Here is a 26,860-nt window from a genome sequence, read left to right on the forward strand (position 1 = left end):
CAGCTTCAGCAAAAGGAACCCGAAGCCTCTGGAGTGCAGCGGGACCTCCCGCAGCAGGACCTCCCGCTGCGCTCCGGAGGCTTCAGGTTCCTTTTGCTGAAGCCAAGGAGCCTGCATTCGCTCCATAGGACACACACAAACACTTCCCCATATTTTTGGGAGGGAAAAAGTGCGTCCTATAGAGCGAAAAATACGGTATGCTCCATGTCAAAGATGTGGGTATCTTTACTTTTACCTATGTTTCATGTGTTTTATTTCTTTTTAGTTACAATTGATTTTTATTATATTTTGAATGCTTTGAAAACACCCAATTTAAACTTTTTTATTACAAATTTCAGTGTTTCGTAAACTGCTTAGAAGTGAGTTATTCTTTTAACAAGTGCTATATAAACTTTGTTAAATAATAAATTTCATAAATCCCTGTCACTTCTGTAAGTGATACTGGAATCCCATCTTGCTGAAACTAAAAGTTTTTAGGAAGAGACCTGAAACTTGAGAAAATAAATGTGGCAATAACATTAGTGCTTAGCAGTGAGTGCTTGCATATTGATTAAATAGTAGAATGAGGTTTTAAATGTTTAGAAAACATTGTGATTTACTTGCTCGAGGAGTAATACTAAGGTATTACTGGTTGATGTAACTGTGGGATGAAAGCATCCAGAATGTTAGCTAAAGGGTTACTTCTCTCAAGGACTGTAGAACTCTGTGATGTCATATGCCTGAGACAGTTATGTCAGTTGGTACAGTAATGTCAGTCAGTAGCAGTATTTTGTGTGAGAGCAGCTGGACTGTTGTGCTGCTGTCTGCCTCGGAGTTAGTCTGTTATAGTTTTGTCTTAGATACAAATCAATGTAATATGTATTGGTAATGTAAGTTACACTTTCCTCCCTTGTATATTTAACAAGTGGAAGTACACTGAGTAAAAGTTACTTATTTAAACTTTAAAAGAGAGTTTTTTAGTTTTTATAGGAGGGAAAAGGGTGAAATGGCCTGGACTCTCTTTTGCATAACTCTGTAAAGTCTAATTCCCACAGTAACTACGTAATGGTGTATGGGGTTTTTTTAAACTAAAATTTCAGGTTATTTTTTTCTGTGTGTTTAGCTGTACACATAAGAAAGTAACTTACATAACTAGCTGTGAACATCTTTTTCAACACATAATTGGTCAGGCTTTGTTCAATAAGGTAAAGTGGTTTATCTTTCTCGCAGAAGGCAAAGATGATGAAAAAGAACTGGAAAAAGTAGAAGAAAAGGAGCATGACAAGGAGGAAGAGAGACCACCAGAAAAAGGTATGTATGGCAAAGATGAGAAATAGTTTTGCTTCAAGGAATTGAATTGCTGCATTCCTGTATTCAGACACTGTTGGACGTTGTGTACATCCATAATATCTTCACTGAAAAGTTTGCATATATTCCAACCGTCTTAACAGGAACGCTTCTCGCCAGCCATCTTGAAACAGGAGCTTTATAGTGCTATTCACACTTTGTTTTCCCCATCTAGCCATGCTTTGCTGTGTGTTACAGTACTAGAAGGTTCACGGCTATATAGCAGATGAGTGAGAAAAGCTAAAAGGTAGTCTTTTTTTGTTCCTTCTTCCTGAAACATCCCTGTATGGTGAAGGGGAGCAGAGTTTTTACCCTTGTGATATATCTCCCCACCCTTATATCCCGCAAACTGTTAAAAGAGAATGGAGCAGCCCTTCTCATTTTCTCCTCTTTTAAAAAAGAGTTTATTTTGTATTTTCAAGTTTGCAAACAACAAAGAAAGGAATTAAGATCGAATCAATAAATCCTCTTTGACTTCCCTCGCCCCTTTTGTGGATCATTATGCCAACGCCTTTCTCCTGTATCTCCTCTGTTACTCAAATTTTACCAATCTTTAAATAGTCCATACTTCAGCTTTTACCTACAAACAGTGCTTTTTCTCTGGGGGGACATGGGGGGATGCATACTCCTAAACATTTTGTGAATCTTTGTACTTTTACTGTATTTCTCCCAAGTTGAACTATAAAATGGTGATTTTCTTGAGTCAAAATGAGAGTACATCTAAACATTTTTTAAAGAAAAAAAGCACTGCCTACAAGTATTATATCAATCCTAGTAAAGGGTAAAGGGACCCCATTAGGTCCAGTCGTGGCCGACTCTGGGGTTGCGGCGCCCATCTCGCTTTATTGGCCGAGGGAGCCGGTGTACAGCTTCCAGGTCATGTGGCCAGCATAACTAAGCCGCTTCTGGTGAACCAGAGCAGCGCACGGAAACGCCGTTTACCTTCCCGCCAGAGTGGTACCTATTTATCTACTTGCACTTTGACGTGCTTTCGAACTGCTAGGTTGGCAGGAGCTGGGACCAAGCAACGGGAGCTCACCCCGTCGCGGGTATTCAAACCACCAACCTTCTGATCGGCAAGTCCTAGGCTCTGTGGTTTAACCCACAGCGCCACCCGCGTCCCAATATCAATCCTACTAATGATTTTAATTGTTTTCAATAATTTCTCAGCTACATTATGTACTTTCCAATACCTTATTAAAATTTGATTCTTCCTGGTCCCTAATTCTTCCAGTCAGTTTTGCTATTTCGGCCTAGTCCATTAGTTTTTTCTGCCATTCTTCCTTGGTTGGTATTGTATTTTCTTTCCATCTCTGAGCTAACAAAATGTGGGCAGCTGTAGTAGCATACATAAATAGTCCCTTCTGGTCATTTGGAATCTCTGCACCTAAAACTTCTAAAAGAAAAACTTCAACTGCCACTTTGTTACAGAATCTCTGGGCTACAACAGACCTCAGAACAACATATTCAAGTCCTCATGAGTATATGTGACATAGTGTTGGCAGTAATTGATGAGGTGGGACCACTGAGTCAACAGTGCAGTAAAATAAGTGAAAGTTATTATGCCATGCATTTTGTATTCCTTTTAAACTGATAACAACAACAACAATTCTATAATTTATAACCCACCCATCTTGTTGGGTTTCCCCAGGCACTCTGGGCAGCTTGCAGCATATCTAAAAACATAATAAAAATATCAAGTGTTAAAAACCTCCTGGTACAGAAATCCCTTCAGATGTTTTCTGTAAAAGTTGTGTAATTATTTTATCTCCTTGACATCTGGAGGAAGGGCATCCATAGGGAGGGCACCACTACTGAGAAGGCCCTCCACCTGGTTTCCTGTAACTTTGCTTCTCGCAGTGAGAGAACCAGATGAATATTTATTTTTCAAGTTATTTGTCTTGAATGAAGAATATATTGGTGGTCAGTAGAGTTCCTTGAAGAGTGTGCTGTATCCTTCTAGGTGAGGCATCAAGAAGAAAGCGTTCCAAATCAGAGGATATGGACAATGTCCATTCTAAACGCCGTCGACATACGGATGAAGAATATGAAGCAGAATTTGAAGTAAAAATTACAACCAGAGGAGATATTAACCAGAAACTAGAAAAGGTAGAGTTGATTCCCGCTTATCTTGCAGACATTTGGCCTTTTGATTTCAAACACTTCTTTTCCACCAGCATCAACTTGCAAACATTTTGTCTTGAAGATCAGAATATTTGTGTTATGGTGAATTGAGTGAAAGGAAACTATTGTATTGTTATTAAGTTCCCATTGATCCCATCAGATAGAAATATTTAATACTGGAGTAGACCAATATTTCATATTTAGTTTGGCAACAGTCAGACCAGGAAATACATTCTTCCTCTTTAGCTCCTTATATCTGCGGTGAACACAGAGTAGTCTGTGGACCACTGGCCAGTTACTGGCTGACCGCCTGTTGGTTGTTGTGGGGGCGGTTGTTGTTTTTTTGCAAAGAATGCTGGTTAAGTCTTTAGTCCTAAGAACACCACTGATCTGACTTTTTAATTTACTAATTAAGAGCGTATACCAAACATCTCTTAAAATGGCTTAAGTAGGATCTTGCTGTATCGTATCAAGACCCTCATGGAATATAATCCTTAACATGTGAGATTAGGAAAGTCTCAGACTAGACTGATAGTATGGCTTGTGGCTTAGGAATGATGAGTGTTGTTGTCCAGCAACATCTGGAGGGTTCTCTAAGTTGTATGCTACATGTAGTGCTGCCCTGTGGATGCTTGTTTATATGCAAATCAGAAAAGGTGATTTGTATAATGCACCCAAAAATAATAATCAAAATAACAATAAAAATGTATAAATACAGTTTCATTGACATTGTGGTCAAAACTGGGATAAATATATCCACTTAAATGGCTTGTTGGGAGAGGAAAGTCTTTAGTGAGTGCTGGAAAGACAATGGAAGTTGTTGTCTATCTGTAACTTTCTATGTTATATACAAATAGCTACCCTTAAATAGGTTGTAGATTTTGTGCTCTAAACTATAAGAGGAAATCCCTTTTCAAATACATGTTGTAAAGAACACAGTCTACAAATAAATATGGGACATAGTTGGCATTTTAGACACGACAAACTAACAAGTGTGACTCTTCCTCTAAAACCATTAAGGGTGTGGATTCAAAGAGGAATGCAGAGAATGATTTCACTTGCTTGCAAACATTGAGATCCAAAAAAGATTTTTCATAGACATGTTTAATGAAACTACATGATCAACAAGCAAAAACCCAATTATTGATCTTAAGTTTTGTTTAAATACTAAAATACAGTTTAATTAGATAACCTAATAAAGAGTTATGTAATGCTGAGTGACATATGTGCTAATTGTACGGTATATAAAATGTTAATATTAGCATTTTCATGTGTTTTCGTAGGTCATCCAGCGGTTGCTAGAAGAAAAGTTCAATGCACTGCAGTGTGCTGTGTTTGATAAAAATCTAGCAGATCTGAAAACCAGAGTAGATAAGATTGAATGTAGCAAGAGACATAAAACTGTCCTTACCGAATTACAGGTACATATGCAGATCTGTTTAAGACTTTGTGGCATTGTTTTTCAAAAGATATTTTTTCAACATTAAAAAGTAAGGCTCCTGTTGGTGTGTGTAATTTTTCCGTCAGATACTGGTACTCTTTTTTGGTTTTGTGTTTGTTTTATCTTTTGTGTTGAAATAAAATCTACATATCAGTTTAATGCTAGCTTTTGGCAAAAGAAAAGGTTGTTTTAGGAAATGCTTGTTAAGCTGTGTTTAATGAGGAGCTACAGCTTAACCACTCTCACGGAAGGGAAGGGTCTGGCTCTTGGGCAGCAATTATAGAAGCAAATGGAAAAGGGCAGTTAGTTGTGCAGATAAATCATTTGGAAATAATATTATAACAAAATGGAAAAAAATAGTACTCTGTTGATATTCAGAGTTAGTCAAACTTATCAGTAAACTCATTTAAATGAGGGGACCATTTGTTACTTAAATGACTTAGTTACTGCCCATCTTTGGGTTAGTTAGCTTTACTTAGCTTCCCTACATGAACTGTCATCCTGGATGTCCGAGAGCCTTGCATTTGATGTGAAATTGAAGGCCCTGCCAATAGACTTGAAAAATAACTTTCCAATAAATATTGGGTTTGTTTGTTTGATGAAGGGACAAATTGAGACACTAGAATCAGAATTAATTTATCATTTTCAAGTTTCCCCTGGGAGCACTAGCATCCTGTCTGACAAAATCTCAGTGATTGTGAAGGTTGGGGCTAGGAATGGCCAGGTAGGTGGGACTCTGCCTCAGAGCAGGCTACCCAACAGCAGTATTACCACTGCATACCAGAGCAGTGCAGAGTGAGGGTGAGTTTGAGGTGGCGCAGATACAATGGTGGAAGCACCAGATTGATTCCACCAGTGCTCCTGCCTTGCCCCATCCACCAGCCTGGTAAGCATCGCTTGACACCCTGTGCACCCAGGCTCCTGATAAATTGGATACATAATCACTGGAAATGAGGAATTGTATTTATTTTATTTTTATTATTTTGACCTCATTTGTTGATACGACTAACCATCAAAGCAAAATTGAATTAAACTAAAATACTTTTTGAGATTGTATCTGATTTCTCTGTCATATTTCTCTCTCTTTTTTTTTTAAGGCTAAAATTGCAAGATTAACTAGACGTTTTGGAGCAGCCAGAGAGGATTCAAAGAAAAGACAAGAAGTAAGGACAGATATTTTTATCATGTTTCTGATTACTGTTTAGATCAAAAATTACCTTGGTTGTAATCAGATTGGACTTCATTGAAATGACCATAGCTCACAGTGAGGAACTCAAAAGGCCACAGTTTTCTTCTTGAAGTTGGAAGGAAAAATAAAGATTAATAAATTTATTCAGTTTTATGGGCTCAAGCCCACTTCACTAGATGCATGAAGTAAAATCTTCGTTAGCAGGTATATAAAGCAGAAAACTGGATGGCAGAAGTTGAATGTCAATGAGATCCAAAAATATAGTCTGTGATTGGACTTGTTCTGTTATTTAACACCCAATCTGCTCTGGAGGGGTGTTGGTTGAGATGGCAATGAGATCCCTAATGCCCCCTTCCAAATGGGAAATCGGAAGTGTCACCAGCAGAAACCCCAGAAATGGGGTATTGAGGGGGCAGAGCCAGAACAGGATCTGTGAGATCCTGAACTCTCCTACTTCTGCCATGTGACAGCAAACTGCCCCAGTTTAGGCCTCTTCACTGCACCAACCAGGGCACTTACTCAGCAAAGAGGCATTTTATCCTCCCCAAGCACCCCTCCACCCAATTTTTCAGCCTTGTCTGGTGGGAGTAGTGGGACTCTGGATTTGGCAGAGAAGGATGCTCTGGGAAGTTCTCATACGTGCTTGGGAGGCTCTCATAAGATCTTGGGTGGCCCTTGTGTGTGTTTAATTTGTGTAATTTCAGTTGGCCAGCCATCAATAACATAAAGCTGCGATTGTGCAAGTTAAATATATGCAAGTTGTGAGTCAAGTGTATAATGAAGTGCTCACAAAGCAACTTAATAATTTTGGAGTCCTGACAGTAAAAAAGTATATCATGTATGCTGTGTGACTTTGAGGACATAGGTCTCACCTTGGTTTGCGTTACTTTTTAGAATTTACAAAACACACCCCATTCCCCAGGAAAAGCAGTGGGCGATACAGGCAATATCAACAGCGTGGCGTATCGGTAAGCTTTGAGAATATAACTGTTACACTCATATTGTGGACTTGTGGAACTTGCCTTATGTACTTGGAATGACACATTTGCATAAAAATACAATATATCTTGGCTGATGGACTAGTTTTCCTGTTATATACTAGCCCAGTTCACACATCATATTTAACCATAATTAAAAACAAAGTTTGGTTTAATGTGAACAATCTGTATGCTAGTGCACCCTGTGCACATGTTGTTGTTCCACTTCTTCCCTGTTGCTGCACCTCTGCTGGGAAACAAGCCAGTATCTGACTTTTCATGACATCCAAATCCAAGCTCATTTCTTTCCAAGTAAACCATGAGCATATCTTTAGATCTGTTCTTGTCTTACTACCGTGGTTTGTTTGAGGGAGACAAACCACAAGTCGAGGTTCATAACAGGCCAGCAGCACAGAGACAGAGCAAGAACCACTGAACATGCTGCTAGTTTACATTAAACCATAGTTTGTTTTTCACTATGGTGTATAATGACATGTGAACTAGGTAGTTGTGCCCTGTTCTCTTCTACTGTTAAAAATATGAATGTTATTATCAGTTCTCACGCAGTCATCAAAAATTAACATACCTGTATAAAATTAGAGCCAATAATAGTTTTGGTTCTCAATTTTTCAGGAATTAAGCTTAATAATAATAATAATAATAATAATAATAATAATAATAATTTATACCCCATCCATCTGACTGAGTTGTCCCAGCCACTCTGGGTGGCTTATTACACTCCTACACATATACAATGGAACTAGTGATGTGAGATACTGCTGAATAAATGGATAGAGATAAATTACTTCAAATTTCAAAAATAGCTTTCCCCTGTACTGCTCTTTGCTTCACCTAACAGCTAACAAGAATCTTTATTCCACAGAAATGCTGGAACAGTGAGACAAATGCTGGAGTCCAAGAGAAATGTAGGAGATACCACATCAAATACTTTACAGTCCCCTGTGAATACAGGTAGAATGTTTCTCACGTCTCAGATATGTATTTAACCCCTCCCCCCTTCTTTATCCAAGAAAAGTGCCTTAGTATAAATCTTTCAGATGAAAGTTATGAGTATCAAAAGCAGCAGCAGATGTTGCTCTCCTTTTTTTAACTCAGTGGTGGCACTATATGATGTCTTGTTATAGAAACAACATCTATTCACTATTCACACAGATCACTTTTTATTATTCAAGAGCTGTAATGAACACAGAAATGAAAAGTGTTTGCTCTCAGCTTTTCTGCTTAGTGCGGGACACTTCTGCTCTCCTGTGTTCTCTTTCGTTCCCTCCCCTGGCCTCTCCTTTCATAAATCAGTCCTGATATCAATAGTGCATTTAAGGATGCCACCATCTCATCTGAAATAAATGAAAGAACTACATGCCATAAGCATTCTGATGACACAGAGCCCCATACTTCAGATTAACTTTTATCAGTTGTTTCATGTAGATGTTTCAAAGCAAAGAAGAAAAAACAGAACTTTGAGGGAGAATACTATTCTAGCACCACTCCCCATAACCTTCTGTCAAGAAAAGAAGCAGAACCACCACAACACAGCACACACACACCTCAATTTCCAACCCAGAAGAATACTGTACTGTTGAAAACCGCTGGAAAATCCACAGTTGCACCCCTTACATCTCTCTTCTGGTATCCTCCAAGAAGGATGCATTAAGCTTCATGCTGACTAAGAGGTTCAGTGTATGCCAACTAGCCCATTAGAAGCCAAGGAAAACAAGGGTTGCAACTTAAGATTTCTGTTAGAAACTTGTCTGCTCTTGTCAGCATCCTCGGGTGTAATTAAATAGTACTCATCCAAAGTACTACAATAGATGTTTACATAAGAGCATTTTCCATATCAATTCTGAAACCAAATATATATAAAAAATGTCTAGTAGCACCTTAGAGACCAACAAAGTTTGTTCTTGGTATAAGCTTTCATGTGCATGCACACTTCTTCAGATATTCTGAAACCAATAAAACATCTAAGTCAACGCAGGTACGGATGCAACAGACAGCTCTTGCATCAGAAACTTTGTGATCAGATTAGCTTTTGAGGACACACCTATAGATGGAAACAGCCAGTCTTTACCAAACCTAGACCCATAGAAAATATTCAAATAGAGTACAAATTCAAAGAAAACATTTGACATACACCTCTGTGTTGTAATATATAGAATGCTAGTCTTACTCTGTTTCCAGTGGCTTCTAAGGAATGCTGTTGGCCGATAATATTTCAAGGGAAGCACAGGGACAGAGTCACTGTACACCTTGTACACCTTGTACCAAGGTTAAAATAGTTAATTGAAGGGTATATTTTATATCAAGTTATGACAACTTTACTGGTGCCATGATCTACAGAAATAAACCACAGAAAAAGGTTCAAATTAGCACACGCCATTACAACATGTTTTAAAGAGTGAATTCCAAAGAATGTTCTCTATAATCATGATTCCTGTTCCCAGTCCTGTACAGGCTTCTTCAGTCCATCTTGACCTCAGATATCAAGTTGATATATTCTACTTTATTGATGGAAGTAGTTCAATTGGCATAGATTTTTAAAACAATTATCTTTTTACTATTTTGTAGTGTCTGCTACCCCTCTTAGTACTCCACAGACAGCCGTCAGTGGACATCCCAAACCACAGACTCCTGTCACCTCTGCACCATTGACTTCTGGCTCCTTGTCAACTTCTGTTCTACCTGCGGCCAACACAGCAACAGTAGTCGGCACGAGTCAAGTGGCTGGTGGAAGCGCACAGCCAATGTCTGTTTCATTGCAGTCTTTGCCAGTAATACTGCATGTACCTGTTGCAATGTCCTCCCAGCCTCAGATCCTGCAAGGCCATACTGGTACTTTGGTTACTAACCAGCAATCTGGCAACGTGGAATTTATACCTGTACAAAGTCAATCTAATGTTGGCAACTTGACCAAAACTCCATTGTCTCTGTCATCGGCTAATTCAATAAAACCAAGCAGCTCATCTGTGCCCAGCTCTAACATTCAGAGGAACTCTTCAGCCGGTGTTGGGTGTTCTATAGGGACAACTCTAGCTGTGCAGGCTGTATCAACAGCACATCCTGTTGCACAAGCCGCAAGGACTACTTTGGCTACTGTAAGCACATCAGGGGTGTATACTCCTCCCATCAATAGGAATTCCATACAGATGAAGATACCTCTGTCAGCCTTCAGCAGTACAACTCCTTCTGAAGCAAGCACTGCAGCAACACCTAGAGTTGGTAAGTTTTATATGTCCACTGCACTTGCACTAGGGTAGAAAACTGGTGTACGGGGGAACATGTTGATTTTGAAATAAATCTGAACTTTCAGAGTTCCATATTTAGTACTCAGTTCACCATATATGATTGACAGTTAAGTGTTTGCAATGATTGCTGTTAAACTAAGTGTATGTGTTATAAAGTACATTGCTTAATAGCCAATGAAATGTGGTTTCTCGCCTCCTTCAGAGAGTCAAACATCCAGGTTGCTACTGCCTTCGCTGCCACCAGCAGATATTTCAGCAAACAAAAAAGGACCTGAGACAGCTGCACAGGTAAGTTGGTTTTTATTTTTCTTTATATGGTTTCAGTTTCTTCCTCATTCAGTAAATCAACTTGGACGTTGTTACATTTTTAGCAAATACAGATTTTGTTTTTCAAAATGCTAGCAGAAAATTAATGTTACTAAAAAAATTATACCAGTATGTGACAAGTAGTTGATATACAAGATTATATTTATTTTATTTACCACTTACATGCCAAAATGACTTCATCTGTGAAGGAACACAGATCTTTATCTAAAGCTTGAAAAGCCCTAACACAATTGAACATAAACCTTATGTGTGCTCCACCTACATGCATGGGGGTCGGGAATGGAACCCCTGTGTGAAATGGTCACTGCTTGTATATGTACCCTAAATTATGAGAAGAGGCAAATGTGTGTTTATATGGAAGAACAAGAGACTCCCGCAAGTTAAAAAGTTAACTCTTGTTATTGACTGTAAAAATTAACAACAAATATAAGGACAGCATTAAAAGGAGAGAAAAAAGGCATTAAAAGGAGACTATGGATACAGAGGTTTCCGTGCGCTGCTCTGGTTCGCCACATGACCCGGAAGCTGTACGCCGGTTCTCTCGGCCAATAAAGCGAGATGAGCGCCGCATCCCCAGAGTCGGCCACGACTGGACCTAATGGTCAGGGGTCCTTTTACCTTTACGATGGCAAAGTTGCCTCACTTTAGGCTGTGACACCTAACAGATGCAGAGATTAAAAAATATCTGCAAAGGCATTTTCTTTAGAACAGAAAAGATCTTAATTTAACATTTTAAAACTACAAGTGAGGAACTCAAACTATATCCTTGTCCTTTCTGTGTGTGGCAATTATTCTGTCTGCAGTGTTTCTTTCTGTCCCGGTAAGATGTTATGTCTTTCTTTCCACCGGTTATTGCCTTGGGCGAAGCTGATATTCCATTGTTGTTTCAAAAATGTATCCATTGCTCCGTCCCGTGCTTCGTTGTTTTGCAACTTTAACAGCAGCTGCAGAAATTACTATCCCAGTAAATAACCCGTTTTCACCATTTCCCCTCTCAGCCTGGGAAGAAGAGTGGTTTGTTGAACTGCAAATGATTCAGTAAATCTCAAATTCAAACTTTAAAGTCTTTGCAGTTGTTTATGTTCTGCAGTTTATGATCTCATCTTTTCTAGCATGTGCCTGTACTTTAGTCCAATTAAACTAATTAACAGGAGAACCTCTGTTTTTTAATGGCAGAGAGTTTTCAGCAGGCAAAGTGCTTTTGCACTCAGCGCCTCCCTGCTTCCCGCAATCCATGCCAGAGCGAGAGCCAGGTACCAAGACGAACTGCGAGTGAAGCTCATTCCCCCTTATCCTAGGAGGAATTTGCAAGGATAATTACCCTCAAGCATCCTTGTTTTTCCTTCGCCAACAATCTCCCCAGTCACGGGAGCTGCATCTATTCAGACTGGAACCGGAAGCCACCTTTGTACTAATATTAAAACATGTCTGCGCAGGCTTCCATAAACAATTTTTTTTATCGGGCACCAGAAGCGGCAGAACAAATGTACCTAACTAATGCCAATAGGCAGGCAGTTCAAGTGTGTACATTCTACCACAGTGAAAGATTGGTTGCTCACAAGTGCAGAACAGACATCGTGTGACAGTTATAAAACTGCCAGTTCCACATATCAAGTTGAGTGGGTGGGTATATATGGGTTAAAGCAAGTAAGATATGTGAGCTGAGTATCCAGCCCTCTATACCATTGGACAAGTACTAGAAATGAAGTTACTAGTCTGCATTATCTCACGTAGATGAAAGATTTACAGCCCTTTTCATTAATATTTTCTTTTCCTGATACTTGTATATATAGGCAAAGTGAGACAGAATGAAGCAGTTACTGGTCATTGGCCAAGCTAAATGTCTGCCTTGAAAGAACCATATTGAGCTGAACCAGGTCTCCAGTTAATCAACATCAATAAGACTAATACTTAGTAGTATTAGTAAGTACTAGTAGTTGGAAAGTATGGGACCTAATAAACATGCATAATATAAAAGAAAGCTCACTTTATTTTAGATGCTGAAAAAGCATTTGACTAAGTGGAGAGTAAATAGAATATTTCAAAAGTTCTGTCCTTTATCTGTGTTTTATACTTACTTTAATAGCCTCAGATAGCATCTGAATCATTATCCATAGCAGTTAGAGAAACAACAAAGTTCAAGGATTATAATTGTATAGTGGGCAGGCAGTGTTTATTTGAATAAAGATTTAGTAGTCTGGCCAACACAGATGAACTTCCATGCTAATAAATGCATTTTTAAAAATCCTATAAAATAGAACCAAATTGAATTTGCCTATCTGAAAGCACTCTCAATCTACAGATTACCTGTAGAACTGAGGTGCTTATATTCAAATAATTTAGTATTGATATTATTTTAGTAAAATTTGGTATTTACAATTTATTTTAATAATCAATTTTTTTGCATCTTGCCTGGCAGTAGAAATGAGATAGTAAGACACCAGCAGCCACTCCCACTCCATCCTGGCAACCCTCATTCCATCATGACAACCTTCAGTCATCAGTTGTAATGTTGCACACAAGTGCCCTTGAAGGACATTATAGAACCAAATCTACCTCTCCCAAACACAGTGCATTAACATGCTTCCAGGAAGAGACTGCAGCACCTTTCCATCCACAACTCCTATGACCAACATTTTGATGTTCCTTTTGTAGTATATGCTAACATTCTATAATATTTAAACATTAAAAAAAAAAAAACAGTTTGGTAAATGTGGGTGTGTATCATATTTTTTCCTTCCTTCTTAAAGAACTTGGAGTCCCATAAGCTGCCACACAATCTCTCTTCCATTACTCTGCTTTAGATTTATGTGATCCTCTGTATATGTAGAACAAACTACCTTAGTGATGTCTTTGGAAAAGTAAAGGACTTCCTTAAATTGTCTGCTTATTTCTATAGTTTCAACTGTCAGATAAAACCCTTTAGATTTTTCAAGGCATTTGCTGGGATTTATTGAGTTCGTTTTATGTTTTCTTGTGATGATTTTAGATTTTATTGTATGCTACTTTTAACACTTTGTTGGAAAGGGAATGGACAAACAAACAAACAAATATTTGTCTTCCAGAGTGGGAAGGCCACAGGCAGTGGAGTAATTGATCTCACACTGGATGATGAAGATGATGGCTCTTCTCAAGGTAAGCCAGAAGATATGCATGAATCATGATGGACTTTGACTAACTGGACATCTCCTGCTTTTTGGTAAATGTTAACTGCCAAAGATGATAAATATTTGCCAAGTCAAAAGATTCTGTCAGACGGCACTATTGAAGTTTTAAACTTAAAATGCCATCCAGTGTTCTAGGCAGTGATTCTGATGTAGGTATTAGTAATATATTTGTGCAGTGTGTCCTTACATCATTAAAGTACGTTCAAGTTTTGATAGATATCCTACCGTCCTATTTGAATGTGTTTTCCATGAGTGTATTGGATTGTTCCCACCATCTGAACTTAGTGTTTAGATATTTGTTCTTATATGTTTCAATACTTCTATCTTCATGACTTGAGTTAAGCACATTTGCTGCTGAAAACCTATGTTCATCCATTCTTAAATTAGATGTCTTAATGTTGTAGTTTGTAGCTGATTCTAGTCATAATATTGTGCTAGTCCTTATATTGTCTCTTTGTGCCTACAGTTAATAAACTCGTGATTGATTAGCCATACATTATGTGAATACAGTGGTGCCCCGCAAGACGAATGCCTCGCAAGACGGAAAACCCGCAAGACGAAAGGGTTTTCCGTTTGCAGAGGCGCTTCGCAAGACGAATTTCCCTATGGGCTTGCTTCGCAAGAGGAAAATTGACGAAAATTTTTGAGGGTTTTTTTCGCTCCAAAACCCCTTTTTCTGAAGCGCTAAGCTGCTAATAGCATTTTAGCAGCAAAACCGCTAACCCCTTAAGCCTTTAATAGGCGTTAATAGCCCTTAAACTGTCAATAGCGCTAATAGCGCTAATCCGCTAATGGGCTTGCTTCACAAGACGAAAAAAACGCAAGATGAAAAGACTCATGGAACGGATTCTTTTCGTCTTGCGAGGCACCACTGTATATTCATGCTATTCTAGTCCAAGCTGGCTTTGTGCCCCCTACCCTCACTCACAGTGGAAAATAGCAAACAAGATACTATCTTCCATTTTTGTATTGGATGAAATGTGCAGACATAGTGGATTCAGGTGTGAGACAGGCATGGTTTGGAGAAAACAGCTTTGCAGGCCACATTTGAACCCCTGGAAGGTCATGTTTGGCCTACAGGCTGGAGGTTTCCCATTCCTGGTTTAGAAGATGTAAATAAACAAGAGGACCTTGTAGAGCAGTACCCAATAATCCCTTAAACACGTGCATAATGGAGCTATGAGCCTACAGTCATGTACATTTACTCCCATTGAAATTGGCTGGCATAATTATGTTTAATTAAATGTGGAATTTGCTGCCAGTGTATCTTGCTACATCCTATATTATTCTAAATAAGGCAGTTGACACAATGTCTTGAGGATTTCAGAAATTTCATCCAGATACTTGACTAGTGTAATATTCTTGAACTGTGGTCATTGCTGCCATTCAAAGACATTCTGAAACCTTATAAAATGAAGCTACTACTACTGCTAGCCTTTATTGGCATAAGTTAAAGTAGTAAAATCATAAAATCATACACAGTCATCCAAATGTTGTTATTACTAAGTTAATAGAATGCGAGTTAGTAAGGGTTGCTCTCAAATGCAATATTTTGTCTGAGTCCAGGAATTTGGCGACCACCCCCTCAAATTGCAGGGATCGTCTAATCCTTTTCAGAATGCTATGAAAGGCCTGATCTGAGTTACGAGGGTTATTTGCTGGGTCGCATTGCATAGTCAGAAGTAAGGAGGAGTGGTCACTTTCTGTATGGACCCCAATAAGTAAAGGTACAGGACCCCTGGACGGTTAAGTCCAATCAAAGGCAACTATGGGGTTGCAGTGCTCATCTTGCTTTCGGGCCAATAGAAGAAAAGTTAACATCAGAGTGTAGATTTAGAGAACAGATACAATACTACACTATGACCCATTGATGAGATAAAAGTAAACTCATCGTCACCAGGAAAGTTATTCAGTCCATTTGTATGGGCAATACAAAACTTAATAAGTTTTAACCCCAGTCTGTTCGTTAATCTATCCTTAGAGGAGCAGGGGACAGATAGTGGGGTAGGTATTATATCTATCCCTTCAAAGCCCAGTTAGGTTACAATATTTTGGTTGTTGGCCCCAATTTGAGCATTTAAAATGAAGCTGTGAACTGTACAGGTGAGATCCTTTAATTGATGTTCCTGAAAGGAGAATCTGTGTTGCAACTGACTGCCACTTCAGCAAATTTTTCAGCAGTTTTTCATCTGCTTGTTTCTGTTTATAATTGCACATTGATTCCCCCCCCCCTTTCCTAAGCAGGTGGCAAGAAGCAGAACCAATCTATACCTGCATTGAGCCTGTCAACCCAGTCTTTAGCTCGTCCTCTGCAGCCAGTACAGACAAGCCCTCTCCAACAAGCAGGCATGCCAACAACTGGCCTGTCGCAGACGACCATACATGTTCTCCCCACAGGTAAGACTGCATAGCCTAGGGAAAGGAAATAGTTCAGTATGGAAGGAGAGAGATTCCAGAACAGTGAATTGCCTCTTGGATGCAGTATTTGCAGGCGGCTATAGAAAATGTTATTTTTTTACACTTAAATGATGCCCAGAGGGGATAATGCAATAAAATATCGCTAACCTAGAGGGAACTACTATGAGAATGCCTGCTTAGCTCTGAAGAGCTTACATCCATTAATCACCAAAGTGATGGTGAACTTACAGACTGAGGTTCAGAAAATTATAGGCGAGAAAGACATTTGTGTGCATGTACCAGACTGATCCATGTTCTGAAGAATCCAGTTGGGTTTTACAAATTATTTTTTTACTGTAGTTATTCAGTAATTTTGAAAGCTACCTTTTTAATCTTTTCTTTATTCGGTAAATCACATTACTAAAATTTAAGTGTCAATGAACTATGAGAAATTGCTTGATTTGTATGCTTTGGTTTTGTGCAGCATATGCTTTCTAGGCTGAGAGCATTTTATACTCTTTTGATTACAATTTTGCTTCTAGCCCAGACAACTGTGAATGTAACCCATCGTCCAGTGACTCAGACTCCTGCCAAGCTCCCAATACCAAGAGCCCCTGCTAATCATCAAGTAGTGTATACTACTCTTCCTACATCATCAGGACAGAATCCTGTGCGAACCACAGTCATGCAGAGCCCTAGTTTAAGGCAGGTCAACCCACAAAACTCTGGTAAGCTCATCTGTCAGAGAAAGGTTTATATTTTAGCAGATGTGCAGCTGTACCTTGGTTCAAAAGGAGATGCCAATTTTGTTATAATTAGACAAATATATTGCAGCAGAAATCTTGCCCAGAAAGCTAGGTGCAAACATACGTATTCAAAGCATTTTGAGATTGGACTTTAGGGTGTATATGATATTTGACTATGTTTTTAATAATATATATATATATATATATATATATATATATATATATATATATATATATGTATATAATTTATACCCCGCCCTCCCCAGCCAAGGCCGGGCTCAGAGTGGCTTACAAGCAATAATAAAAACAAGATGAATGATTACAACTTAAAAACAAAAATAAAATACAACATTAAAATAATGGAACATTAAAATATTAAAATGTAGCCTCATCGCAGGAGGAGAAGGAAAAGAAAAAAGAGAGGGAGGGAGGGAATCAAATTGTCTCCAAGCCAAAGGCCAGGCGGAACAACTCTGTCTTACAGGCCCTGCGGAAAGAAATCAGATCCTGAAGGGCCCTGGTCTCATGAGGCAGAGCGTTCCACCAGGCCGGAGCCAGAGTTGAAAAGGCCCTGGCTCTGGTTGAAGCCAGTCTAACTTCCTTAGGGCCTGGGATCACTAGGGTGTTGTTATTTATGGACCTTGAGGCTCTCTGTGGGGCATACCAGTAGAGGTGGTCCCGTAGGTACGAGGGTCCTAGGCCGTGAAGGACTTTAAAGGTCAAAAGCAGCATCTTAAATCTGACCCTGTACTCCACTGGGAGCCAGTGCAGGTTGAAAAGCACTGGGTGAATAGGCTCCCATGGCAGAGACCCCGTGAGGAGCCTCGCTGCAGCATTCTGTACCCGCTGGAGTTTCTGGGACAGCTTCAAGGGCAGCCCTGCGTAGAGCGAATTACAGTAGTCAAGCCTGGAGATGACCGTCGCATGGATCACTCTGGCCAGGTCGGGGCGGGAAAGGTAAGGGACCAACTGCTTGATGCAGCGAAGGTGGAAAAATGTCGCCTTGGCTGTTGCTGTAACTTGCGCCTCCATGGAAAGGGAGGCATCAAGGATTACACCCAAACTCTTAACGGAAGGCAATGGCACTAATTGGGCCCCCACAAGAGAAGGGAGTTGGTCCCTCATCCCCATGCCATCCCGACCTAGCCATAGGACCTCTGTCTTCGAAGGATTTCGTTTCAATCGGCTCCCACGAAACCATCCAGCCACAGCTTCCAAGCATCTGGTCAGTGTGTTCGGGGCCGAGTCGGTGTAGCCATCCATCAGCAGATAGAGCTGAGTGTCATCAGCATATTGGTGACAGCCCAGCCCAAAGCTCCGGATAATCTGGGCAAGGGGGCGCATAAAGATGTTAAAAAGCATCGGGGAGAGAATTGCGCCCTGCGGCACTCCACACACCAAGGAGTGGCGCCACGACATTTCCCTCCCTAGTGCCACCCTCTGTCCCCGACCAGAGATAAAAGAGCACAACCAGTTACGGGCTAAGCCCTGTATCCCCACGTCTGCGAGGTGGTGGTCCAGAAGATCATGATCGACCATGTCAAAGGCTGCTGACAAATCTAAAAGGATTAGCAGTCCTGACCCGCCTCGATCCAGTTGTCTACGGAGATCATCTGTTAGGGCAACCAGAGCCGTCTCCGTCCCAAAACTAGGATGGAAACCGGACTGAAATGGATCTAATGCCGATGTTTCCTCCAGAAACCTACCAAGCTGTTCAGCAACCGCTCTCTCAATTACCTTACCCAGGTATGGAAGATTTGAAACTGGGCGGTAATTGGATAGGTCTAAGGGATCTGATGAAGTTTTCTTTAAGAGTGGACACACCACTGCTTCCTTCAGTTCCCCTGGGAATGTCCCTGTGTCAAGGGACAAACTGATAATTTCAACCAGGGGGGTCCGCGCAACATCTGGACACTCCCTAATCAGCCAAGACGGGCATGGATCAAGGAGGCAGGTGGTGGGCCTACCAACTTGGAGGAATTTATCCACATCAGTAGGGAGTATCCGATCGAAATGGTCCAACACTGGACCTGAAGTCAGTCGAGGGGCCTCCAGTTCAGTCACTGTATCTAAATTGGCAGGGAGGTCACGGCGGAGCAACAGGACTTTCTCCGCAAAAAAAGCTCGCGAATGCCTCACAGCTGTGGGTTGAATTTGTGCTTAAATTTGGTTGTCCAAAATTTAACTAAGGACGTTAATTATTATTCTAATAATTATTCTAAATTATTCTAATTATTCTAAAAAGTGCCGGGCGAGAGCTAGCGGATGCAGTGGAAGCTGCAAAGTAAGATTTCTTAGCAGCTTTCATAGCCATCTCATAGGCTTTCATAAGCGTCCTATAAGATGTTCTTGAGGCTCTGTCACGAGTCCGTCGCCATACTCGCTCTAGCCGTCTGAGATCCCGCTTCATTTTCCGGAGCTCCTCAGTAAACCAAGGGGCCCGGTTTCGACGGGGTCGCAGAGGGCGCTTAGGCGCGATCTCATCAATGGCTGCCAAGAGCCAGTTATTCCAGTCCTCAACAAGGTCATCTAATGAGTCGCCAGGAGGAGCAGGGTTCCGCAAGGCTTCTCGGAATCTATCAGGATCCATCAGTTTTCGCGGACGAGCCCAAATAGGTTCGCCACCTGAGCCGGGGAGGAGCGGGAAGTCAATCTTGGCTTTCAGAACGTAGTGATCAGACCATGGCACTTCCACAGCAGGGAGCATGATTTATAACATCCTCTGTACGTGTAAAAGAAAGTATAGTTATGGCAAGCTTTAATACTATCTTTTTTGTGTCTGCCAAATATTTTTTGTGATAGTTTGCAGTGTTAAGCAAATAAATGACCTAAATTCGTCACAATGTATCATTATATTATTAACTTCTTTAACATATTGTGCCTTTGTGTATCGCTCTAGGTGTGACAGTACGAGTGCCTCAGACAACTGCGTATGTTGTAAACAATGGGCTAACCTTGGGATCTGGAGGACCTCAACTCACAGTTCACCATCGGCCAGCTCAAGTGCATTCAGTAAGCACCCGTGTCCAGTTGTTGAGATGAATGTTTGGAGAAGAGTTTATCTCCCATGTCATATTGTTTTTTAGCAGTATCTGTTAGCAATTGGGGACTTGCACAGCTGGACAGTCCCTACTTGTCTTACATTCACTCACTCACTCATTCATTTATTTAAAATTATCCTACCTTTCTCAAAAGAGTTCTAGGTGGGAAACTATTATAAAACAATAAAAAATAAATTTAAAAAGAAAGTATGTATACTCCATTATTGTGAAACCACACACTAGGAATACTGTGTACATTTTTGGTTCATGTATCCTAAAAAGGATATTGTAAAGCTTGAAGTAGCACAGAAAGGGGCAACTATAATAATCGGTAGCTGGAGCAAGTCCCTAATGAGGAAAGATTACAACTTTGGAGGCTATGTCATTTAGGGGCAAAAGGTAATTAAGGAGGGAAATAATAAAAGGGTATAAAAATTATACCCTTTTGTATGTGTGGAGAAAATGAGTGTGGAGAAAATGAATCGAGAAAAACTTTTCTCCCTCTCTTCTGATACTAGAAATGAGGTTATCTAGTGCAGCTGCATGCGGGAGATTCAGGACAAAATAGTGTTTCTTCACACAATACATTTACTCCCCACAAGGTGTAATATGCAGTGTATACTGTTAGTCCCCCTTGCATATTTGTCAGCTCTTCATTCTGAAGTGACACCACACACTGCAGCAGACTAATTTGGTTACTTTAATGGACACACCATTTGCAGCTCTTTCTTGCGTTTTTTTAGAATGATAAATTTTAGAGGAGCCATTATGAAGCTTTTAGAGGGGCTGGATGTGGGTAAAGGGTTAGTTACTCCCACTTTTAAGAATAAGCCAATATTAAATAGGTTTCAGCCTTTACTCCTTTTGACTTCTCCACCTTGAAACACAGGAGTGTTTTATTGTCATTTCAGACTTGCTAGTTTTAAACGTAATCTTGCGTTTGCTGAGAATTGGTATTGGGAATGCTTGGATGGTAATGTATGCATTTTGATAATAGTCTCCTCTGCCGTCCTCATTGCGTCTCTTCATTATTCCTCAGGAGCCACTGCGGCCTGTGCACCCAGCCCCACTGCCAGAGGCCCCACAGCCATCACGCTTGCCTCCTGAAGCTGCCAACACCTCTCTGCCTCAGAAGCCACACCTGAAGCTAGCACGTGTAGAAAGTCAGAATGGCATAGTTCTATCCTGGAGTGTTTTGGAAGTGGACCGGAGCTGTGCCAGTGTGGATAGCTACCATCTGTATGCATACCATGAGGACCCCAGTGCTACTGTGCCCTCCCAGTGGAAAAAGATTGGGGAAGTAAAAGCCCTCCCCCTGCCTATGGCATGCACACTTACACAGTTTGTGTCTGGAAGCAAATACTACTTTGCAGTTCGTGCTAAAGACATCTACGGACGCTTTGGACCTTTCTGTGATCCCCAGTCAACAGATGTGATTGCTTCTCAAAGCAGTTAAACTTCAGACTCTGAAGGCTTCTATTCTTGCCCCACAATTGTGGCTTACTCTGGTTTTGGGTTTATTCTCATGCATGAAACTCACTGTAAAAAATCCCCCCTGCAGGATTGTTTTGGACAGCAATGTCATACACTACACAAACTCCATAACCAAAACCAAAATAAATTCCTAGCCTGCAGTGGGAGAGCCTGTATTTCTGATAAGCTCTTGAAGTACGAAGTCCTCTCTCCTTCCCTCACAAGCTGCTCTGCCTGTTAAGCGTAAGACAGTGACCCCTGGGAATTGGCTTCCAGCTGATGTAGGCTGAAGAGGAGTGTCATGAACAGGCCAAAGGGCAGGAGGAGTGTTCAAGGGTCAGGTTACGAGGGAAGTCAGGATTCAGGGTCTTGCTTTCTTTTGTTTTGGAACAGTGACTAGTCTTACAAGGCACAGCCTGCTTTCTAGAAGGCAAAAGACCTTGTATGTGGCCAGTTCTTGAGAAATGTAGGTTTGTCTGCTTATTTGAGGGGTGGGGGATTAAGCAGCCCTCTGGCTGGTTTGTAGAATACTTGCCACCAAAACCAGGGAACATTCTGAAGCCAGTCTGAAAACAGATTTATAGAAAACTTCAATTGCATTTCCAATAGTTTCCTGATCCTCATCTCTATGTCCTCTTTTTTAAAAAAGATTTATTTGTGCCTTAAAACAATAATTTCAAAAGTAAATGTAGTCACACATCATGTGCGCGCTTTCTTCTTTTGCTCTTTCTTTTTAGCCCCAGAGTGTCATAACCTTCCCTTATAGATTCCCCAAAAGTGTAGCACACAAAACTTCCTGAGTTAATTCCCACTTGAGATCATTCAGGCCATCATTTAACCTGCTAGTTCTGACTGGTCTGTGAAGTTGGGTCATGCAGACAGTATTTGACAATTCTCCTTGGGAAGTTGGTGTGCCCTGTGGATTGGCCAAAGGAGATGTGGGCAGCCTAAGACACTTCCTTTTCCTCACATACATGAATCACTTTTTGCTATGCTAAGCCAATTTGATAAGGTCGCTTAAAAGAAAGCAATCAACTCAATCTTCTAATAGAACCTTTCATTCTTTCAATGGCTGAGTCAACACAATAAACAGTACCTCCACGTCCTTACATCCCAACAAGAGTTAGTGCCCACCATGAACACTTGAATCACACCTGACAGATGTTGAAGAAAGTTTCACTATTCCGTCTTCCAGAGAAAAGCAGCGCATCTATTGTCTTCCTGGTGTCTCAGCTCCAGTTGGGAAGTGGGTGGCAGCTGTTCCCACTTCATTGACTGACCAGGGTCCAGCAGTTTCCTTAACTTGTTACTTCAAATCTGATAAGAGTTGAAACTGAAATTTAAGGTTTGTAAGAGGATGGTCTAAAGTTTGTTGATGCTGTATGTTTTGGAAAGACAGGGTCTTAATTCTCTCATTGTGAGAACACCAAGTAAATTTCCTTACATGTTTTATATGGTATGCCTTATGTCCTCTGAGTTATATTCGTTTTGAGTGACATGAAAGCTTTTCTTGTAAATTTCTGGCTTATCTATCTAATGACTAAAGACAAGAACTATCTTAGAGCTAGATTGTATGTATATGGAATACTTCACCCCCAAAGCAAACAGCTGGCATTTCAACACTTTGTCTCACTTGCCTAACAGTGATGCAATCACCTACAAAAAATGATATTTTTCTCTCTCAGTTTCAGGTATTTTAGGGCCACATCTAATTTTAATAAGTATAATGTGGGCGGGGGGGGGGGCAGAATCAACTCCCATTGGAAGTATACCAAAACCCAAGGGAGAATTTCATTACAAAAATAGATTTTCTGGGGAAGGGGCTTACCACTCAGTTATGTGTAGCCAAAGATGTAGTTTATTATCTGTACTGGGTCCTTAGCGCTGGAGAAGTTCCTCTTCACTTTTTTTATTGAACTTGGGCAATAAAGTCAAGCCTGGGTGCAACTTGAAGAGAAATTTGTTTTTGTAGGGCTTGTAACACTGAAGGAAGCTGGGTCACATTTTAAACAGCAATTATTCAAGACCTTGCCACCGGAAAGGGAAAAAAATATGGATGAACATTCCCTAAATATATGCAGGAGAAAAAATGTGAACCCTAGTCTGAGAAAAGTACATCTGCATACTTTGTACCTCTTGCCCCTTGTTATGGCGATACAGCAGATAATTAGCTAAGATTTTACTGTTGCTTACTCTTTTTTCTCTAGGACTAGATACTGTTCCATTATCAATCAGCTACAAGGTGTACTAATTACAGCTTCTGTTAAGTTGGATCCAAGATGCATACCTTGGGACTTTTGTCTTTAGATCTGTGAATAGAAAATGGCAGTGAGGCTATTGTGGGGGTGGGACTTGCACTTTCTCAAGCAGAATTGATCTGGTCAGGCAAATTATGTAGGGCACCACAAAGGGAAAGGCAGAAACAGGCTTTAATTGAGTTAATTGTCAACAAGAGCTCATAATTAGTGACTTTTTGGCCTTGTATCTGGTGCTGTATTTCTTTTTGCTTTTGCCCCAAAGAAATGAGAGTTTACAAATCTTTATAACAGACATTGGAAAATAATATTTCCTTTTTATCAAAGTATTATAAGCTAAACTGGATTGCACAAATACCAAGCTGCAGAGTCATTGGAATTTTACTACTCTGTGCTTATTGAGAAACTGTTCAACTCAGCACTCTCTGTGTGTGTTATGGATTAGGCAAACCTAAAGTTCTTAAAGAAAAGAAAGGGGGCAGGGAGGGATTTCAGCGTCCACACTTTCCTGTGTCAGTATTTCTCCCACCCAACCACCGTGTTTTCCTTACTGCAGTATATGGCTGGCCCATGCTTGAAAATTCTGTTTTCTACTTCTATTTAAATGTGATACTGAAGTATGTATCCATCTGTATTTCTGCTGTTTTCTCTTCTTTGCCTTTAATACTTGAGAATCCATGTTCTAGTTAGTAACAAGTTCCATGTCTTAGGAAAGGACAAGTGAAATGTTTTCACTGTTTAAAAATGAGAAAGTGGTGTGACTATTGCTGCTAAATTATTGTGAGTCCCTTAGGTTAACTTGTTTGTTTGTCTCTCCCATTTTATTTCTCAGATTACAGCTAGAAGGCCTTTTCAGGAAGACCTCAGTGGCTAGGAGACTGGAGACTTGGAAGGGGTGGGGTGTACAGCATACATTTTCTGTACTTGCCACTTAATGGGGAAGGGTGGAGTGTTCAAGCTGGTTGGCAAGTGTTCTCTGAACTTAAGAAGAAGTTTGTGCTTCAGGGATTGCTGAAGCACTAAGATTAGTTCTGAGCTGCATTTTCAGCATGATTACAGTGCTACTTAAGGTACATTTTGCACAAAAGGGACTCATGAGAAATAGTGGCAAAGCTATTGCTGTCTGGGATATTGCTGGGATGATGCAGGTTGTGCTGCAATAAATCACATTGGTTCACCTTTTCATTTAAAGCACTGTTGAATACTAAGTAGCCTGTGATCTGAGAACCCATGTTACATGTAAGGTCAGCCTGTAAGTACCTTGTTCCCTCAAATTGCCACATTACAGTATTAAGTAGGAGAACTACAATTGCAGTACACAAAAGTCTAGATGGAACCCCTTTAGTATTTTTATTCAGTCAACAGCAAAAAATACCTAGATTTTTTGAAAACGGAAGCTTGATATATTGAAAATACTGCTTTCTTTTAGTGTGTTTTGGCACACAGTGTTTTGTTAACACAAAGGAAGGTCTTTTAGTATTGCCAAAAACAAGTGATCCCATCCTTCTTGGAACCAGTTTTATGTCGAGAGGTGAATGTAGACATGAGTACAAATTAAAATGTGATATTTTATCATTGAATCTAATCAATATTTTATAACACATGGTTTCTCACATTATTGTGCTGGCTTTCCCTGTTTGAAAATATATTTTAAGTGCTGTCTAAGTTGAAGTTTTATCTGTAAATAAAGTAATTGGACAGCCAAATCCTTGAGGTACTTGTTGGACTTCAGTAACTTATCAGCCACTGGCAAATAAACTCCTACAAAACTCCTTATAGAAACTTGCACTCTTTTTTCCCTTTTTCTTTCTACAGAAGAACGTGTAAATAAAGATAATGTAGGACGTACCAAAAAGTCCATTTTAAGCAGGGCAATGGCAAGTTCTCCCAGACTTTTGTATGCATTGTAGATTAGTGTCTGTATACGTGTTAATTGTAGTGGGGTTTTGTCTGACAAGCCTGAGATTTATACTTTGAAATAAACTACTGGGTTTTTAACCTTCGGCGTCTTGTGTGGTTGGTTCTCATCAAGGCAGTACTGGGTTGTTTTTAAAAAGCTGACCACAAGCCTTTCTATGACAGCAACTTGACCTGTGTTCAAGGCTCCTCACTCCTTTTTTTCTCTTAACTTGAATGTTCTTTAAGAGCACATATTGCACTGGGTGCTCTGGTGAAACTATGTGTGTATAAGCTAAATATATTGAATTTATTTTTAATAGTCAAATGTGAAATGTTATATCTAGCAATGATGCAAATAAAAATGTAGGTAGGCAGATACAAAAATTTGTTGTTAAACTTCATTTTGAATACCTCTCTATTTAAATCCTGTTCAAACCATCTATTTGGTTCTTTACTTTTAAATATTTTAACAAGCTGGTGTGTTGTTTCTTCACTTAAAAAAATACGCTGCAACAGTGAGGAATAGCTTGTCTTCCACAACTGACACAAGGGCCAACTAATCACAGTGTTGAAATGTAGCTTCTGCTGCAAACTAAGAGGCTTCACCAAAGTCGATTCCAGGGAAGAAGATTGTACAAGTAGGACTCATATCAAGTCAGGCCATTGGCCCATCTAGTTCAGTATTCTCCATACTGATTGGCAAGCTGCTTGTGTTATGCTAATCTCCAGCAAAAATATAGGAAATGTTTCACATCCCTTTTTTCTGATTACTTGGCAACAGTTGCTTATGTGATATCAAAAACAGTGCCTCCATATCTGCTTAATAAGCCATAGAACATTACCTCAGCATTTTGCTTCCTAGTGGTCTTTATACTTTTCCAATTGACTTAGCTTTTGGTTTTGGTTTTTAATGAAAACAGGCCAGGCCTCCTGCAGAAATGAACATGAAAATGAATTCATTTAAAATTCTACCATAAAATGAACTTGATTCACATGGATATTATGGATATCCTTTCAGGCGTAGTTCAGCTAGATCATTCTGGGTTAAGTGTTGCGTTTTTCAAGATGCCTTGCGGGAAACTAGAGTTTCCTTTACAAGCTCATCAGGGTTTAGAGAAAGTAGCCTGAAAGACAGCTCTCTTCACCAGTCCTCTGCAATGTCTAGCTGTAAAGAAATGCTTGGCAGTTTTTTAGGATGTGTTCTTTGTTCATATAGGATGAATAATAGAATTGTA

The 26,860-nt window shown here is 40.0% G+C and overlaps 1 protein-coding gene across 16 annotated transcripts in view; it reads left to right on the forward strand.

The window, feature by feature from the left end:
• Window positions 1-25,724, forward strand: part of ATF7IP (activating transcription factor 7 interacting protein) — a 69,044-nt gene extending 43,320 nt beyond the window's left edge. For 8 of the 16 annotated variants that reach the window (XM_083400289.1, XM_083400290.1, XM_083400288.1 and 5 more), the window contains exons 3-15: window positions 1,210-1,290; window positions 3,290-3,435; window positions 4,734-4,871; window positions 5,989-6,054; window positions 6,975-7,048; window positions 7,941-8,029; window positions 9,644-10,294; window positions 10,523-10,608; window positions 13,713-13,782; window positions 16,056-16,211; window positions 16,754-16,939; window positions 19,857-19,969; window positions 21,038-25,724. In XM_083400289.1, coding sequence (XP_083256415.1) covers window positions 1,210-1,290; window positions 3,290-3,435; window positions 4,734-4,871; window positions 5,989-6,054; window positions 6,975-7,048; window positions 7,941-8,029; window positions 9,644-10,294; window positions 10,523-10,608; window positions 13,713-13,782; window positions 16,056-16,211; window positions 16,754-16,939; window positions 19,857-19,969; window positions 21,038-21,454 — 2,273 coding nt within the window. In that variant the 3' untranslated portion in view covers window positions 21,455-25,724. The remainder of the gene's footprint in view (window positions 1-1,209; window positions 1,291-3,289; window positions 3,436-4,733; window positions 4,872-5,988; window positions 6,055-6,974; window positions 7,049-7,940; window positions 8,030-9,643; window positions 10,295-10,522; window positions 10,609-13,712; window positions 13,783-16,055; window positions 16,212-16,753; window positions 16,940-19,856; window positions 19,970-21,037) is intronic. The other 8 variants (XM_083400284.1, XM_083400283.1, XM_083400285.1 and 5 more) reach the window with 3 other exon arrangements.
• The last annotated feature ends 1,136 nt before the right edge of the window (window positions 25,725-26,860 follow it).

This window comes from Podarcis tiliguerta (assembly GCF_965153285.1).
Source record: "Podarcis tiliguerta genome assembly, chromosome: 10".
In the NCBI taxonomy this organism is placed as follows: domain Eukaryota; kingdom Metazoa; phylum Chordata; class Lepidosauria; order Squamata; family Lacertidae; genus Podarcis; species Podarcis tiliguerta.